The following is a 17,080-nucleotide window of genomic DNA, read 5'->3' on the forward strand; positions in this document are numbered from 1 at the left end:
GTCAGGGATAGGCATAGAGATGTGGAACTTGTTCAAGGAGCAAATACTGCGTGTCCTTGATATGTATGTCCCTGTCAGGCAGGGAGGAAATGATCGAGTGAGGGAACCATGGTTTACAAAAGAGGTTGAATGTCTTGTCAAGAGGAAGAAGGGGGCTTATGTAAGGATGAGAAAACAAGGTTCAGTTAGGGCACATGAGGGATACAAACTAGCTAGGAAGGAGCTCAAGAAAGGGCTTAGGAGAGCTAGGAGGGGGCATGAGAAGTCCTTGGCGGGTAGGATTAAGGAAAACACCAAGGCTTTTTACACTTATGTGAGGAATAAAAGAATGACCAAGGTGAAGTTAGGGCTCGTCAAGGACAGTAATGGGAACGTGTGCATGGAGTCTGAAGATCTAAGAGGCCCTAAATGAATACTTTTCTTCAGTGTTCACAAAGGAGAGGGGCCATGTTGTCGAGGCGGATAGTGCGATGTAGGCTGGAGGAGGTAGATATTCGGAAGGAAGATGTGTTAGAAACGTTGAGAAGCCTGAGGATAGATAAGTCCCCTGGGCCTGATGGGATATATCCTAGGATTCTTTGGGAGGTGAGGGATGAGATTGCAAAGCCTTTGGCTTTGATCTTTATGTCCTCACTGTCTACAGGAATAGTGCCAGAAGACTGGAGAGAGGCGAATCTTGTCCCCTTGTTCAAGAACGGGAATAGGTATAACACTGTGAATTATAGGCCGGTTAGTCTCACTTCAGTCTTGGGTAAATTATTGGAAAGGGTCCTGAGGGATAGGATTTATGATCATTTCGAAAGATTCAGCTTAATCCAGGATAGTCAGCACGGATTTGTGAGGGCTAAGTTTGATTGTGTTCTTTGAGGAGGTAACTAAGTACATAGATGAAGGTAGAGCAGTTGATGTTGTATACATGGTTTTTGGTAAGGCGTTTGATAAGGTGCCCCATGGTCGGCTCATGCAGAAAGTAAGGAGGCATGGCATAGAGGGAAATTTGGCCGATTGGATCAGTAACTGGCTATCACATAGAAGACAGAGGGTAGTGGTTGATGGTAAATTTTCATCCTGGAGCCCAGTCACTAGCGGTGTACCACACGGATCAGTGCTGGGTCCTCTGCTATTTATGATTCTTATCAATGACTTGGATGATGGAGTTGAAGGTTGGGTTAGTAAATTTGCTGATGACACCAAGATTGGTGGCGTAGTGGATAATGTGGAGGGCTGTTGTAGGCTGCAAAGAGACATTGATAGGATGCAGAGCTGGCTGAAAAGTGGCAGATGGAGTTTAACCCTGATAAGTGTGAGGTGATTCATTTTGGTAGGACAAATTTGAATGCGGATTACAGGATTAACGGCAGGGTTCTGAAGAATGTGGAGGAGCAGAGAGATCTTGGAGTTCATGTCCATAGATCTCTGAAAGTTGCCACCCAAGTGGATAGAGCCGTGAAGAAATGTGTTAGCATTTATTAACGGGGATTGAGTTTAAGAACCGTGAGGTTATGCTACAACTGTACAAGACCTTGGTTAGACCACATTTGGAGTATTGTGTGCAGTTCTGGTCACCTCATTATAGGAAGGATGTGGAAGCATTGGAAAGGGTGCAAAGGAGATTTACCAGAATGCTGCCTGGATTGGAGGGTAGGTCTTATGAGGAAAGGTTGAGGGAGCTAGGGCTTTTCTCATTGGAGCAAAGGAGGATGAGAGGTGACTTAATTGAGGTGTATAAGGTGAGAGGGATAGATAGAGTGGACTTTTAAATTCAGCGACTTTTTCCTCAGGTGGATGTCACTGTTACAAGGGGGCATAACTATAAGGTTCATGGTGGAATATATAGGAGGGATATCAGAGGTAGGTTCTTTACTCAGAGAGTGGTTGGGGCGTGGAACGCACTCCCAGCTACGGTAGTGGAGTCGGACACTTTAGGAACTTTCAAGCGGTTATTGAATAGGCATATGAAGTGCACTAGAATGATTGGGAGTATGTTGATTTTATCTTAGATTCAGACTAGTTCGGCACAACATCGTGGGCTGAAGGGCCTGTACTGTCCTGTACAGTTCTATGGAAACTGGTCCTGCATGTGTCAGGTTTTTACAATTTTCCTGCTGTGAGTTGCTGAAAGTATAAGCTAATGGAGTGCAACAAGGAAGCAATGTATTTGGGATCTGAGTGAATAGTGCAGTACTGAGAAGCAAAGAGTGGATAAATCCAGTGTCAGATCAGGCACAGAAATGGAAATAAAGAAAAGGAAATAAAGAGGAGAACGAGAAAGGAAAAGTTGAAAAAAAAATTAAATGTTTTAAATCTCTCCAAAAATTAATACCAAATGGAATGACACTTCACACTTGTAAAACTGTATCATAATTGTTTGAGGTTGCGGATTTGGAAGGTGTTTGAAGAAGCTTTCATGCACTGCTGCAGTGCATCTTGTCGATGGTACAAACTGCTGCCACTGTGCATCAGTGGTAGAGGTAGTGAATCGTCATTGTGGCCAATGGGATGCCAATCAAGCAGGCAGTTTTGTTCTGGATAGTGTTCAGGTTCTTGTGTTGTTGGCGCCACCATTGTCCAGGCAAGTGGAGAGTATTCCATCACACTCCTGACTTGTGCCTTGTAAGTGATGGGCAGGCTTTGGGGGGGTAAGAAGGCGAGTTACCCAAAGTTCCCAGCTGCGTATGTAGCCACAACATTTATTTGGCTGATTCTGTTCAGTTTCTGGTAATGGTCAGCCCCCAGGATGCTGATAGTGGGGATTCAGCGATGACAATACCATTGAATGTCATGGGGAAATGGTTAGATTATCTCTTGTTGGAAATGGGCACTGTATGGCGCTTGCAATGGGCAAATGCTACTTGCCATTTATCAACCCAAGCCAGGGTGTTGTCCAGGTCTTGCATCATATGGACACGGACTGCTTCTGTATCTGAGGAGCCGTGGACGGTGCTGAATGTTGAGCAATCATCCTGAGAATCCCCACTCCTGACCTTAAAATGGAATGAAGATCATTGATGAAACCGCTGAAGATGGTTGGGCCTAGGAGAGTATTCATTAATTTGTGACACTGCAAAGTCTTTGATAATTTCAGTCAACTATTTCGATGAAATCTTCATAAAACCTTTAGTTTGATGTTTATTGTATTAAGATTTATATTCTGTACTCAGCAAAATGCTGGTCTTGTCTTTTTCAGCATGTGAAGTTCACTTTGAAAACACCAAAGTCCCAGCAGAAAACGTCCTGGGGGAAGTAGGAGGTGGATTTAAGGTAAATAATAATGGTTCACTTTACATTCATTTTAAATATTAACTCCCCATCTCCTTGCAATACTCCCATTTAAACACTCCATGAAAAAGTTCCCCTAGCCTATATCACTCAGTAAAGGCCAACAGCAGTAACCTTCACACAATTCTTTTTAGCAGCAACAAATCAATGACCCAAAACCCCCAGAAAAGAAAACCCTTGTCAATTGCATTAGCACTTGCCCTGTGGATGTTGCTTATCCTACGTAGAGATACCCCAGTAGCTGCTGCACAGCTGTTGGAAGGCTCATAACTTCACTGATGAAGACTGCAGATGACCCTTGAGGACCCAACTTCGGATTGCACCACCATGGCATAGGTGGCAGCAGTCTAGGCTGGCAGGGTGAGAGCTACCAACAAATCATGGATTCGGCCTGATAGAGGACAACAGGATTGTGCTCCGTAAAGTCAATGCCACTCAAAGGGCGGTACCTCAGCATCTGTTAGAGCATAGATTGATGGACTTCTGTGAGACCCTGCATGTCCTTTCGAGCACTCAGATCCCCATACGGTAGTGGAGTCGGACACTTTAGGAACTTTCAAGCGGTTATTGAATAGGCATTCTGCAAAATAGACTAAATAGCAGTGGCTAGGGATCTTGTGACCTGAGCTACTGCTGCAGTGCTACGTCAGGAGGACTCTGCCTCTGCTGCAGCAGAAGCAGTGACAGCAGCCAGCCAATGCTTCATCTTGGATTGGTCAGGCAGAACTACCATAAGAGTGCCCATCAATTTCCCAGTGGAAAATGTGGGCTTCAAGCTTTGATGTTGCTCTGTGCTATGGTGAAGCTGACGCCTTAATGCCCCTAGCCAGTGATGAAGGTTATCTGGCAGTCCTGTCAAAGCATCTTGGTGTGAAAGTTCAACCCAAAAAGGTCCTCATCTGAGTCCTCTGCAGCCGAAATAGTGTCTGACCTTTCCCTGTAGGGCGTTTGCACATGAAATTATCTCACCCCATGTCCAAGTACAACCGATTTGAGTCTGGTGGCATTTCACATGCTGATTCTGAATCTAAAACATGCGGCTGTGCTGGTTTCTGAGCTCAGACTGAGAGGTTAGGTCAAGTTCCAAGTGGGCTTCCTCTTCTTGCTCCTTGACTCGTTTTTGTTGGAGGAACTGAGCAGCTGGCAATTCTTGGCAATCAAAACACAAAAGCATAAGGAGGGGAGGGATAAGGGAAGGAGCGCCGGGAGGAAATCAGGATGTTCATGGTTGCTCCATCTGCAGTTCAATTTCACGGCATATATCAGGACAAGGGATAGAGATTAGTGAGTATGGTGTCTAAGGCAGCAATGTAGCATTATCCAAGATGGCCACTGCTGCACCAGCATTATTCAAAGGACCATTTCCTCCTCTGTACTGAGGGGCTGTAAATAAGCTGGTCCGCCATCAGACTTTTGGCTTTCCCTCCACTTGTGTGCCACCATCGCCTGCAAGGGGGGAGAGGAGAGGGCAGAATGTCAATGACTGAGTCAGTGTGTTTGGATGTCTGCTGTATGTGAACAACAAGGGGCATGTAGAGACAAAGGGATGTTGTGCGCGGTTGGTGTCCTTCAAAGGTATGTGTGGGTGAGGTATAGTGTCTAGATGTTAGGGAGGAGTCCTGAGTGTCACGGTATAACGGTGGGATGGTGCATTGAGGAATGAGAGGTGGGTATGAGGCAGCGCAGCACAGTGGTTAGCACTGTTGCTTCACAGCTCCAGGGTCCCAGGTTCGATTCCTGGCTTGGGTCACTTTGCGGAGTCTGCACGTTCTCCCCTTGTCTGCGTGGGTTTCCTCTGGGTGCTCCGGTTTCCTCCAACAAGTCCCGAAAGACTGCTTGTCAGGTGAATTGGACATTCTGAATTCTCCCTCAGTGTGCCTGAACAAGTGCCGGAGTGTGGCGACTAGGGGATTTTCACAGTAACTTCATTGCAACGTTAATGTAAGCTTACTTGTGACACTAATAATATTATTAATGAGTTTGTGGGATGTGCCAATTCACCCATCTTGACCACTCTAGTGAGATCATTAAACTTCTTTCTCCCTGGCAGATCCATGCTGCTACATTCTGGGTACTGACTGTCCTTACTATATCCTTCCACTCTCAATTCAGTGTTGCTCTGGTGGATTTCTTGCAGGAAACATGGCCTCCTTTCAGGCTTTGCACTCCCAGCAGAATGTGTCGTTCAATTTAGAAGTCGCCTCCTTGCTGTGACATGGCTTTGCTGTGAATGCCAAATTATACAAATGCCTGCAAATGGCCGATAACAGTTATGCAAATGCCTACAATGCATTGCTACAGCATTCTTTTAATAGAGACTGTGTCTTTAAATAGGGGAGGCTGGCTAGAACACAGTTTCTACTGAATGCTACTTGGTCCCGGAATTATGCAGAAGACACTTGCACAGAAATGCGCACCAGGGCTTTGCCATTCCATGTCACAATCACGGAAATGCAGTGAGAGGGACAGTTTTTGTCTAAGTCAACGTACTTGGAAAAAATGGTGTGAGTGTACTGCAACTGTGATTCCATGTCTGAATAATTGAATTTTGTGCCCGCAGCGTATTATAAACCAGTTTTAAAAATAAATCTTCCAGCTTAAATTGACAAAGTTTTGTTCTCATTGGTAATGTCATATCAGTCTCCGTGACAGAATATGTGGTGTTTTGTGTGATTACAGTCAGCTTCGCTTAGGTCAGACTTGGATATTGGGAATTGTTGGTTACACTGAGCACATTTGCATCGCAAACCAAATAATAGAGTTCAATAGGGAATCAACTGCTTAAAAAAAATACCAATGCTGCTTTAATTGGATGACATTTAATGATCACCATTATGGTGCTGTGATCAGTTGTAATGTGACTATGCACCACACTACAAATGCAGCCAAACCTCACGGAAGATTATAGCTAGTGCCAGCATGCAAATATACAGAACTAGATATCTGCACGTACATTGGTATCAATTTGGAGAACTGGACACTCCACAAGTATACCTACAGGTATAACAATTATCGCTTATACTTGGGGCTATAACGTATCGTCACCAAAAACCTACCTATGTGTGAGTGAGTTTGTTTTATTATGGGCTTCTACTATCTGTAGAAAAATACATTTAATTAAATCATACAGCACAGAAGAAGGCCATTTCCCCCATGTCTCGGCCTCCTCTTTGAAAGAGCTATGTAATCAGATCCACACCCCTGCTCATTCTCCACTACCTGGCAAATTTCTCACTTCCCTTTTGGAAGTTACCATTGAAGCTGTCCACCCCTTTCAGGTAGTACATTCTGAATCCTTCTGCCAATTATGTTAAATCTGTGTCCTCTGGTTACTGACCTTTTGTGCCAGTGAAATAAATTTCTTATTTACTCTACCAAATCCCCTGATAATTTTGAATATTTCTTGTGAAGTCTCTTCACAACTTAAGCTCCTCATCCCTGGTGTCATTCTTTTTATTTAAATATTTTATTCTAAACCTATTCAACATAATAGCACAACCTTAACATCCAACAGAGTATACAGTTTGCTAATTTGGTCGCTCTGGTCAGTTACCACCTTCTCACACCCTGCACCTCCAGGCTCCTCTTCACCTGTTCCAAAGTCCCGCGAAGAGGTGCCACTGCCCCCTCAATTGCCTTTGACCAGTTACTCTGCATTTCTTTACGCTGCTGCTGAAATTAATCCTTAATGATGCTCATCAACTGCTCCAATGACAGCCTTCCAGTCAATGGTGAACCTTCCCTCTCTGCCATTTTTGCAATTGATGCTGTGCCACAAGTCTCCTCCAACTCCTTAGCCAGGGCTCTCACTGTCTTCTGTCAAGTTTGGTAACCCACGGACATGCCCATCTGGGGGAGAACTAATCTCCCCTGCACACTCTGCACATCTTTTCCGTCTAAATTCCCCAAAGTTTGGGTAGAAAGAGATAAAACCTATGCCTTCAAGTAGGAGCCACCCTGTCTATGACCACACTCCATGGCCGGCACCGGAAGTCTCTCTCCTGGTGTCATTCTGGTAAATCTCCTCTTGCTCCATTTTTATTTTTGGTTGAAGAGATAACTGGCTTGTGAGAATAATGTATACAGTGGTACTGTAGGAATTATATTGATGAAGGGAAATAGAACATGTATTTGTTGCAATATAATGCAGCTATTTAAAGGGAACATAAAAGAGTACATAATACGGACCACAATCACTTACAACTTGCCTCTTTTGTCCCAAAACTATTTTTGTATCAAACTTTTTCGTATTGAATTTTGTACAACCAACCTTGTGCAATAGAAATTTTGATTGAAGTAAGAATTAATGTGATTTCTGATGATCTCCAGGTTGCCATGAGGATCTTGAATAGTGGACGATTTAGCATGGGGAGTGCATCTGCAGGAATGATCAAAAAGCTTATTGGTGAGATTACAAAAAATGAATATTCCAATGGACCAACTAAAAACTGAATAAGCATCAGCTGTATAAAGTATGTAACGCTCACACCTCTTGAGCCCTACCGCACAATTTGAGTATAATTTTTGTTTGTTTAACACTGGTCGCATACATTTCCCATCCCTAGTTGGCCTGAAAAATTGGTGCAGATGAAAGATATGAATTAGGAGCAGGAGTCGCTGTTTAGCCCCTCAAACCGATTCCATCAATCCATAAGATCTTGGTTCATCTGACTGTAACCTCACCCCCCACATTACCACCTACCCCTGATGATCTCTCATTCTCTTGCTTATCAAGAATCTATCTACCTCTGCCTTAAAAATGTTCAAAGACTCTGCTTTCACTGTCTTTTGGAAGAGAGTTCCAAAAACACTTGATCGTCTGAGAAAAAAGAATTCTCATCTGTGTCCTAAATGGGCGACCCCTTATTTTTAAACAGTGGCCACTAGTACTAGATTCTCCCACAATAGGAAACATCCTCATCACATTGACCCTGTCAAGATACCTCAGGATCTTGTATGTTTCAATCAAGTAGCCTCTTTATTCTTTTAAACTCCAGGAGATAAAAAGCCAAGTCTGTCCAGACGTTCCTCACAAAACAACCTGCTCAATCCAGCTATTAGTTGAGTAAACCTTCTCTGAACTACTCCAATATATTTACATCCTCCATTAAATAAGGAGACCAATAGCGTACACAATACTCCAGATATGGTCTCCTACTTTTGGATTCAATTTCCCTTGCAGTAAATGAGAACATTCTATTAGCTCATTCTCTATTTTAATCCAGGCTTTGTTACCTTTGAGGCTCTGCCTTTTAATTTAGTGCCTTGCTCCTCATATTCTTCATATAAACCTCTTTCCTAGTTCTACCAATGCCTTTGGTGCCGACATGTTAGGTACCATGGACAACATGATCCCCCCATCATTTGAAGTTCCTCTCCAGCCTTGAGCAGATGTTCTGAATCCTGGCACTGGGCAGATGACACAGCCGCCTGGACACTCACTTTTAGCACAGGGCTAAATCGCTGGCTTTGAAAGCAGACCAAGGCAGGCCAGCAGCACAGTTCAATTCCCGTACCAGCCTCCCCGAACAGGCGCCGGAATGTGGCTACTAGGGGCTTTTCACAGTAACTTCATTTGAAGCCTACTTGTGACAATAAGCGATTTTCATTTCATTTCATTTCTTTGCTGCAGAGAACATTGCCAAATGGTGGGCTTTTTTTTTTATGTTCAAGGCATTCAGAGTCGATCGCAATTTAAACTGAAATCAGATTCATTTTCCTGAAGAACGCTACTGATCTGGTTCTACTTGTTGAACAAATAGTTTGCCCGCTGACCCAGTAGTTTTACAGATCAGCCGCCCACAATCCATAATTTGCCATGGTAGAAATTGAACTTGCAGTCTTTAGATTTCTAGTTTCATACTATAAACAGAAGATCATCTAATCTTATCATAAAACTAGACAACCCTTCTGAGCTAAAACTGGATTCGACTAAAAATCCCTGTTCTGTTAGCTCGGGAGGATGCTAAGGAGCCCTCAGTAGTAGCCAAAGAAGAGTAAGGAGTTTAACGAGATTCCTGGCCTGCACTCTTCTCAAAAATAAATAACTAGTCAGACTCATTGAAGTTAGAGGGATCTTGGGGTGGCAGGGTGGCACAGTGGTTTGCACCATTGCCACAAAGCGCCAAAGATTCGAGTTCGATTCGGACTTTGAGTGACCCTCTATGTGGAATTGCACGTTCTCCCGTGTCTGCATGGGTTTCCTCCGGGTGCGCCGGTTTCCTCCCACAGTCCAAAGATGTCCATGTTAGGTGGACTGGCCATGCTAAGTTGTTCCTTAGAATCCAAAGGTTGGATGGGGTTACAGGGATAGGGCGGGGGAATGGACCTAGGTAGGGTGCTCTTTTGGAGGGCCAGTGCAGACTCGAAGGGCTGAATGGCCTCCTTCTGCACTGTAGGGACTCTATAATGGCCACTACACTGCAATGTTTTTGTGGGCCAGGATAAGGCGTGATAAAATTCAAATCTTCATTTTGGTTTTATCTTTTTGTAGAGATGACAGCAGAGTACGCTTGCACCCGCAAACAATTTGACAGGAAGCTGAGCGAGTTTGGACTGATTCAGGTGCATCTTTTGTTGAAACTATTTTTGCAAATAATCTCTGCTTATGCCAATCTGCTTATCGAGCTATAACTTTGACAGAACAAAGTGGCCTTTAAAACTAGTACCCGGTTTAAAGATAATTAAATCTATTCATTGTTGATCATTTGCAGCTGTGACAACTTGATTTTGCAGAAAGCAGTTCTTTCATTGTTTACTATTTATACCGTTTCTGTGTAGAGATACATTGATGCATGTTTCCTGACGTATCTTAGTATAAATAACCTTCCTTTATTTTTCAATGTGTAAATTCACACAAAGTGAAAATTGACAATATACCACTATTGACTGAGCTGGCGGAGTCCTGAAGGACATAACTGCTAGACTGGGTCTGCAGAAGGTGGTGAGAGAACCAAGCAGAGGAAAAGAACTGCTTGACTTTATCCTCAACATGCTATCTACTCATTGCAGTGTTGCTGTTGCTCGTAGTGAACACCGCGTTCTTTAGGCGACCATGCCCTGCCTTCACACTTGAGTACACCCTACGTTGTGTTGTGTGACATTAATATCGTGCATCATTCAGATAAGACCTTCAACTTAAAACTGAATATCAATGGGATCATATGGACCATCAGCAAGTTCTATTCAACCATAATCTGTAACCTCATGACCCAGCATGACCCTCACTCTACCAATGGCAAATACCTGGTTCAATGAGAAGTGTAGGAGAGTGCGCCAGGAGCAGCACCAGACATACTTAGAATTGAGGTATTAACCTGGTGAAGTTACAACATACAATTACCTATATGCTCAACAGAAACCAGTAGACTGAGTTAAACAATCCCACAATCAAGGGATCAGATCAAAGCTCTGCAGTCCTGCAACATTTAGTAAGCTATGGTGGATAAATAAACAACTAACAGATGAGGAGACTCCATGAATCTATTTATCCTCTGTGATGATGGAAGCCAATGCATCAGTGCAAAAGACGAGGGTGATTTACAGCTATCTTCAGCCAAAAGCACCATGAGCTGATCTGTCTCTGCCTCTCCCTGAGGTACCTAGCATCACAAAAGCCAGTCTTCAGCCAATTCAATTCACTCTCAAGAAGTGGCCCAATGCATCGAATACAGAAAAAACTCTGGATGCTGACAGCACCTTGGCTGTAGTCGTGAAGACTTGTGCTCCAGAAGAATGTGTAACACTGACATTTACCCGACCATGTGGAGAATTTGTCTGGAGAATTTGTCCAGACATGTTCTATGCACTGAAAGCAGGACAAATTCAATCTGGCCAATTTCTACCCCGTCAGTCTGCTCCCAATCATCATGGGGGTGATGGAAAGTGTTGTTGACAGTGCCAGCAAGTGGCCTTTGTTCAGCAATGACCAGCTGACAGCCTCAGAATCATTTTTGAACTAATTTAAAAATAATACAGCATGTTTGCCAATGATGAGCAGTAGGGACACTGTTTTGCTGCACCTGGAGATGATATCTGAGTTAGTTTGCTGGTCAGTTTTCATGTATCTTACTGTTGAGGTTTCCTTTAGGAGAAATTCACGCTGATGGCAATGCAAGCCTATGTAATGGAGAGCATGGCCTACTTGACTGCAGGAATGATGGACCGGCCAGGAGAGCCAGATTGTTCTGTAGAAGCTGCCATGGTGAAGGTAGTGGACTAAAATCTAAACTTATTTCGATGAAACTATTTTAGATGATTTGATTTGTGACATTTGAGCAGGAAGGGAAACTGTGTTCATATAAAAATGTCTAATTTTACATGCAAATTAGTTTAGATGCGTGAGCATGAGTAATTAAACTTACCACTTCAATATCCAGAAACAATGTGTAGACTTGTAAAATATCAACTCTATGTAATGTCAAAATGTGAAATATATAACTGGATGAAACAATTGTGGATGTAATTAAAATGGTCCTCTGCAGGCTCCAAGTAAATCTTGGGAGTTATTGTTTCCGACCACTTTCCTGTTGGCAGCTGGTGACAGGACATGACATTTATCAGCTATTGATAATACTAAATTGAAATGTGTCTGCTTTATAATGTTCACATCTCAAACTTTGTACCTACATAATTGAGTTTGCATTACTTACTGTATGTGGTATAGTGGTTAAGAGTGTCTTGCCGTTAGTCCTTTTTTGGAATTAAAAATACCAAATATCACAAAGGGCTACTATTATTATCTTGTTCATTTACTATAGTCACCATTTCCCCAAAATGCCATTAAATTCCAATCATCGCTTTAAAAGCAAATCCCTTAAATTTCCTTGCTGTTCTATGTAACTAATTTAACTATTTTGTGTGTAGTATGTCTAATCATGGTGATTTCTAACTGAGTTAGCCTTTTGATCAGATTTACAGTTCTGAGGGTGCCTGGGTATGCATTAGTGAAGCATTGCAGATTCTGGGAGGCCTTGGCTATATGAAAGATTATCCCTATGAAAGATTTCTCCGGGACAGCAGAATACTTCTGATTTTTGAGGTAAGCTGAAAACTCAATTGTTTGGTCTCTAAATTTAATGATAATTAACAGTTGAATATGTTGAAAAGTGGAGAAGTATCACTTAGCCAGTTGATTGTGTGCCGCTATTTTTTAAATAAATCTTTGCAACAAATATAAGGTAACAAAGCTGTAACTTTAATGGATTTTACCAACAGATTGAGTCGCTCACTGATTTGAGTTGGTCCTCCGATGACCTTCCGTTGATTTTCACAATGTGCATCAAATCAATGGCCTTCCCTCCATCATTAGGTCAGAAGTGGAATGGTTGCTGATGATTTCAGTGTTCAACAACATTTGAGACTTAGATACTCAGAATATAAGAACTGGGAGCAGGAATAGGCAATTCAGTCTCCCGAGCCTGCTCCCACCATTCATTACGACCATGGTTAATCTCATCATGGCCTCAACTCCACTTTCCTGCCCATTCTCCATAACTCTTCAGCCCATTACTAATTAAAAACCTGTCTATCTCCTCCTTAAATTTACTCAAGTCCTGCCACCCACCACACTCTGGGTAGTGAATTCCACAGATTCACAAACCTTTTGAGAGAAATAATTTTTCCTTATCTCAGTTTTAAATCTGCTACCCCATCTTAAAACTATGATCTCCCGTTCTAGATTGCTCCACAAGAGGAAACATCTGATCGACGTCTACTTTATCAATACCGTTTATCATCTTGGGTACCTCAATTAGAAACTGAAGCAGTCCGCGTCCATATGCAGCAAGACCTGGACAACATTCAGGCTTGAGCTGATAAGTGGAAAGTAACATTTGTGCCACACAAGTTTCAAGCAATGAACATCGCCAGCAAGAGATAACCTAACCATCTCCCCTTAACATTCAATGGCATTACCATTGCTGAATCTCCCATTGTGAACATGCTGAGCAGAAACTGAATTGGACCAGCTATATAAATACTGTTGCTCAAGGGCATGTCAGAGGCTTGGAATTCTGCAGAGTAACTCCCCTCCTGACTCATGTCCACTATCTACAAATCAAGAGTATGATGGCATACTCTTCATATACCTGGGTGAATACAGCTCCCACAGCACTCAAAAAGCTTGGCACCAAAACTTGGATCCTTAAGGGGGAGAGGGCGCAGCCCCAAGTCGTGGTCCACATAGGCGCCAATCATAGAATTTACAGTGCAGATGGAGGCCATTCGTCCCATCGAGTCTGCATTGGCTCTTGGAAAGAGCACCCTACCCACGGTCAACACCTCCACCCTATCCCCATAACCCAGTAACCCCACCCAACACTAAGGGAAACTTTGGACATTGAGGGCAATTTACCATGGCCAATCCACCTAACCTGCACGTCTTTGGACTGTGGGAGGAAGCCGGAGCACCCGGAGGAAACCCACACAGACATGGGGAGGAAGTGCAGACTCCGTACAGACAGTGACCCAAGCCGGAATCAAACCTGGGACCCTGGAGCTGTGAAGCAATTGTGCTATCCACAATGCTACCGTGCTGCCCACGACATAGGTAGGAAAAGGGATGGGGATGTAAGGCAGGTATTCAGGGAGCTAGGGTGGAATCTTAGAGCTAGAACAATCAGAGTTATTATCTCTGGATTGTTACCCATGCCACGTGCTAGTGAGACGAGGAATAGGGCGAGAGAACAGTTGAACATGCGGCTACAGGGATGGTACAAGAGGAAGGGATTCAGATACCTGGATAATTGGGGCTCATTCTGGGGTAGGTGGGACCTCTACAAACAGGATAGTCTACACCTGAACCAGAGGGATACCAATATCCCGGGGGGGAAATTTGTGAATGCTCTTCGGGAGTGTTTAAACTAATTCAGCAGGGGGCTGGGAACCTGAATTGTAGCTCCATTGTACAGGAGGTTGAGAGTAGTGAGGTCATGAGTAAGGTTTCAAGGTCGCAGGAGTGTACCGGTAGGCAGGAAGGTGGTTTGAAGTGTGTCTACTTCAAAACCAGGAGCATCTGGAATAAGGTGGGTGAACTTGCAGCATGGGTTGGTGCCTGGGACTTCGATGTTGTGGCCATTTCGGAGACATGGGTAGAGCAGGGACAGGCATGGTTGTTGCAGGTTCCGGGGTTTAGATGTTTCAGTAAGCTCAGGGAAGGTGATAAAAGAGGGGGAGGTGTGGCATTGTTAGTCAAGGACAGTAGTACGGTGGCAGAAAGGACATTTGATGAGGACTCGTTTACTGATGTAGTATGGGCTGAGGTTAGAAACAGGAAAGGAGAGGTCATCCTATTGGGAGTTTTCTTTAGGCCTTCGAAAAGTTCCAGAGATGTAGAGGAAAGGATTGCAAAGATGATTCTGGATAGGAGCGAAAGTAACAGGATAGTTGTTATGGGGGACTTTAACTTTCCAAATATTGACTGGAAACACTACCGTTCGAGTACTTTAGATGGGTCAGTTTTTGTCCAATGTGTGCAGGAGGGTTTCCTGACACAGTATGTAGATAGGCCAACAAGAGGCGAGGCCACATTGGATTTGGTACTGGGTAATGAACCAGGCCAGGTGTTAGATTTGGAGGTAGATGAGCACTATGGTGATAGTGACCACAATTTGGTTACATTTACTTTAGCGATGGAAAGGGATAGGTATATACCGCAGGGCAAGAGTTATAGCTGGGGGAAAGGCAATTATGAGGCGATTAGGCAAGACTTAGGATGCATAGGATGGGGAAGGAAACTGCAGGGGATGGGCACAATTGAAATGTGGAGCTTGTTCAAGGAACAGCTACTGCGTGTCCTTGATAAATATGTACCTGTCAGGCAGGGAGGAAGTGGTCAAGCGAGGGAACGTGGTTTACTAAAGTAGTTGAATCACTTGTCAAGAGGAAGATGGAGGCTTGTGTAAAGATGAGACGTGAAGGTTCAGTTCGGGCACTTGAGTTACAAGTTAGCCAGGAAGGACCTAAAGATAGAGCTAAGAAGAGCCAGGAGGGGACATGAGAAGTCCTTGGCAGGTAGGATCAAGGAAAAGCCTAAAACCTTCTATAGGTATGTCAGGAATAAAAGAATTACTCGGGTAAGAGTTGGGCCAGTCAAGGACAGTAGTGGGAAGTTGTGCGTCGAGTCCGAGGAGATAGGAGAGGCGTTAAATGAATATTTTTCGTCAGTATTCACACAGGAAAAAGACAATGTTGTCGAAGAGAATACTGAGATACAGGCTACTAGACTAGACGGGATTGAGGTTCATGAAGAAGTGTTAGCAATTCTGGAAAGTGTGAAAATAGATAGGTCCCCTGGGCCGGATGGGATTTATCCTAGGATTCTCTGGGAAGCTAGGGAGGAGATTGCAGAGCCTTTGGCTTTGATCTTTATGTTGTCATTGTCTACGGGAATAGTGCCAGAAGACTGGAGGATAGCAAATGTTGTCCCCTTGTTCAAGAAGGGGAGTAGAGACGACCCCGGTAACTAGACCAGTGAGCCTTACTTCTGTTGTGCGCAAAGTCTTGGAAAGGATCAGAAGAGATAGGATTTATAATCATCTAGAAAGGAATAATTTGATTAGGGATAGTCAACACGGTTTTGTGAAGGGTAGGTCGTGCCTCACAAACCTTATTGAGTTCTTTGAGAAGGTGACCAAACAGGTGAATGAGGGTAAAGCAGTTGATGTGGTGCATATGGATTTCAGTAAAGCGTTTGATAAGGTTCCCCATGGTAGGCTATTGCAGAAAATACAGTGGCATGGGATTGAGGGTGATTTAGCGGTTTGGATCAGAAATTGGCTAGCTGTAAGAAGACAGAGGGTGGTGGTTGATGGGAAATGTTCAGCCTGGAGTTCAGTTACTAGTGGTGTACCACAAGGATCTGTTTTGGGGCCACTGCTGTTTGTTATTTTTATAAATGATCTGGAGGAGGGCGTAGAAGGATGGGTGAGTAAATTTGCAGGTGACACTAAAGTCGGTGGATTGTGGACTGTGCGGAAGGATGTTGCAGGTTACAGAGGGACATAGATAAGCTGCAGAGCTGGGCTGAGGAATGGCAAATGGAGTTTAATGCAGAAAAGTGTGAGGTGATTCATTTTGGAAGGAGTAACAGGAATACAGAGTACTGGGCTAATGGTAAGATTCTTGGCAGTGTGGATGAGCAGAGAGATCTCGGTGTCCATGTACATAGATCCCTGAAAGTTGCCACCCAGGTTGATAGGGTTGTTAAGAAGGCGTACGGTGTGTTAGCTTTTATTGGTAGAGGGATTGAGTTTCGGAGCCATGAGGCCATGTTGCAGCTGTACAAAGCTCTGGTGCAGCCGCATATGGAGTATTGCGTGCAGTTCTGGTCGCCGCATTATAGAAAGAATGTGGAAACATTGGAAAGGGTGCAGAGGAGATTTACCAGGATGTTGCCTGCTATGGAGGGAAGATCTTATAAGGAAAGGCTGAGGGACTTGAGGCTGTTTTTGTTAAGAGAGAAGAAGGTTAAGAGAAGAGGTGACTTAATAGAGGCAACAAGATGATCAGAGGATTAGATAGGGTGGACAGTGAGATGGCTAGCACGAGGGGACATAGCTTTAAATTGAGGGGAGATAGATATAGGACAGATGTCAGAGGTAGGTTCTTTATTCAGAGAATAGTAAGGGCGTGGAATGCCCTGCCTGCAACAGTAGTGGACTCGCCAACAGTAAGGCCATTTAAATGGTCATTGGATAAACATATGGATGATAATGAAATAGTGTAGATGGGCTTTAGATTGGTTTCACAGGTCGGCGCAACATCAAGGGCCGAAGGGCCTGTACTTCGCTGTAATGTTCTA

General features: G+C 43.8%; 1 protein-coding gene across 1 annotated transcript in view; it reads left to right on the top strand.

Moving 5' to 3' along the window:
- The window catches only part of acad9 (acyl-CoA dehydrogenase family, member 9), a 62,938-nt gene that overhangs the window by 21,377 nt on the left and 24,481 nt on the right, over nt 1–17,080 (top strand). The window contains exons 8-12 of the mRNA XM_072472554.1: nt 3,188–3,261; nt 7,609–7,684; nt 9,773–9,843; nt 11,369–11,488; nt 12,191–12,319. Coding sequence (XP_072328655.1) covers nt 3,188–3,261; nt 7,609–7,684; nt 9,773–9,843; nt 11,369–11,488; nt 12,191–12,319 — 470 coding nt within the window. The remainder of the gene's footprint in view (nt 1–3,187; nt 3,262–7,608; nt 7,685–9,772; nt 9,844–11,368; nt 11,489–12,190; nt 12,320–17,080) is intronic.

This window comes from Scyliorhinus torazame, chromosome 13 (genome assembly GCF_047496885.1).
Source record: "Scyliorhinus torazame isolate Kashiwa2021f chromosome 13, sScyTor2.1, whole genome shotgun sequence".
Lineage (NCBI taxonomy): Eukaryota > Metazoa > Chordata > Chondrichthyes > Carcharhiniformes > Scyliorhinidae > Scyliorhinus > Scyliorhinus torazame.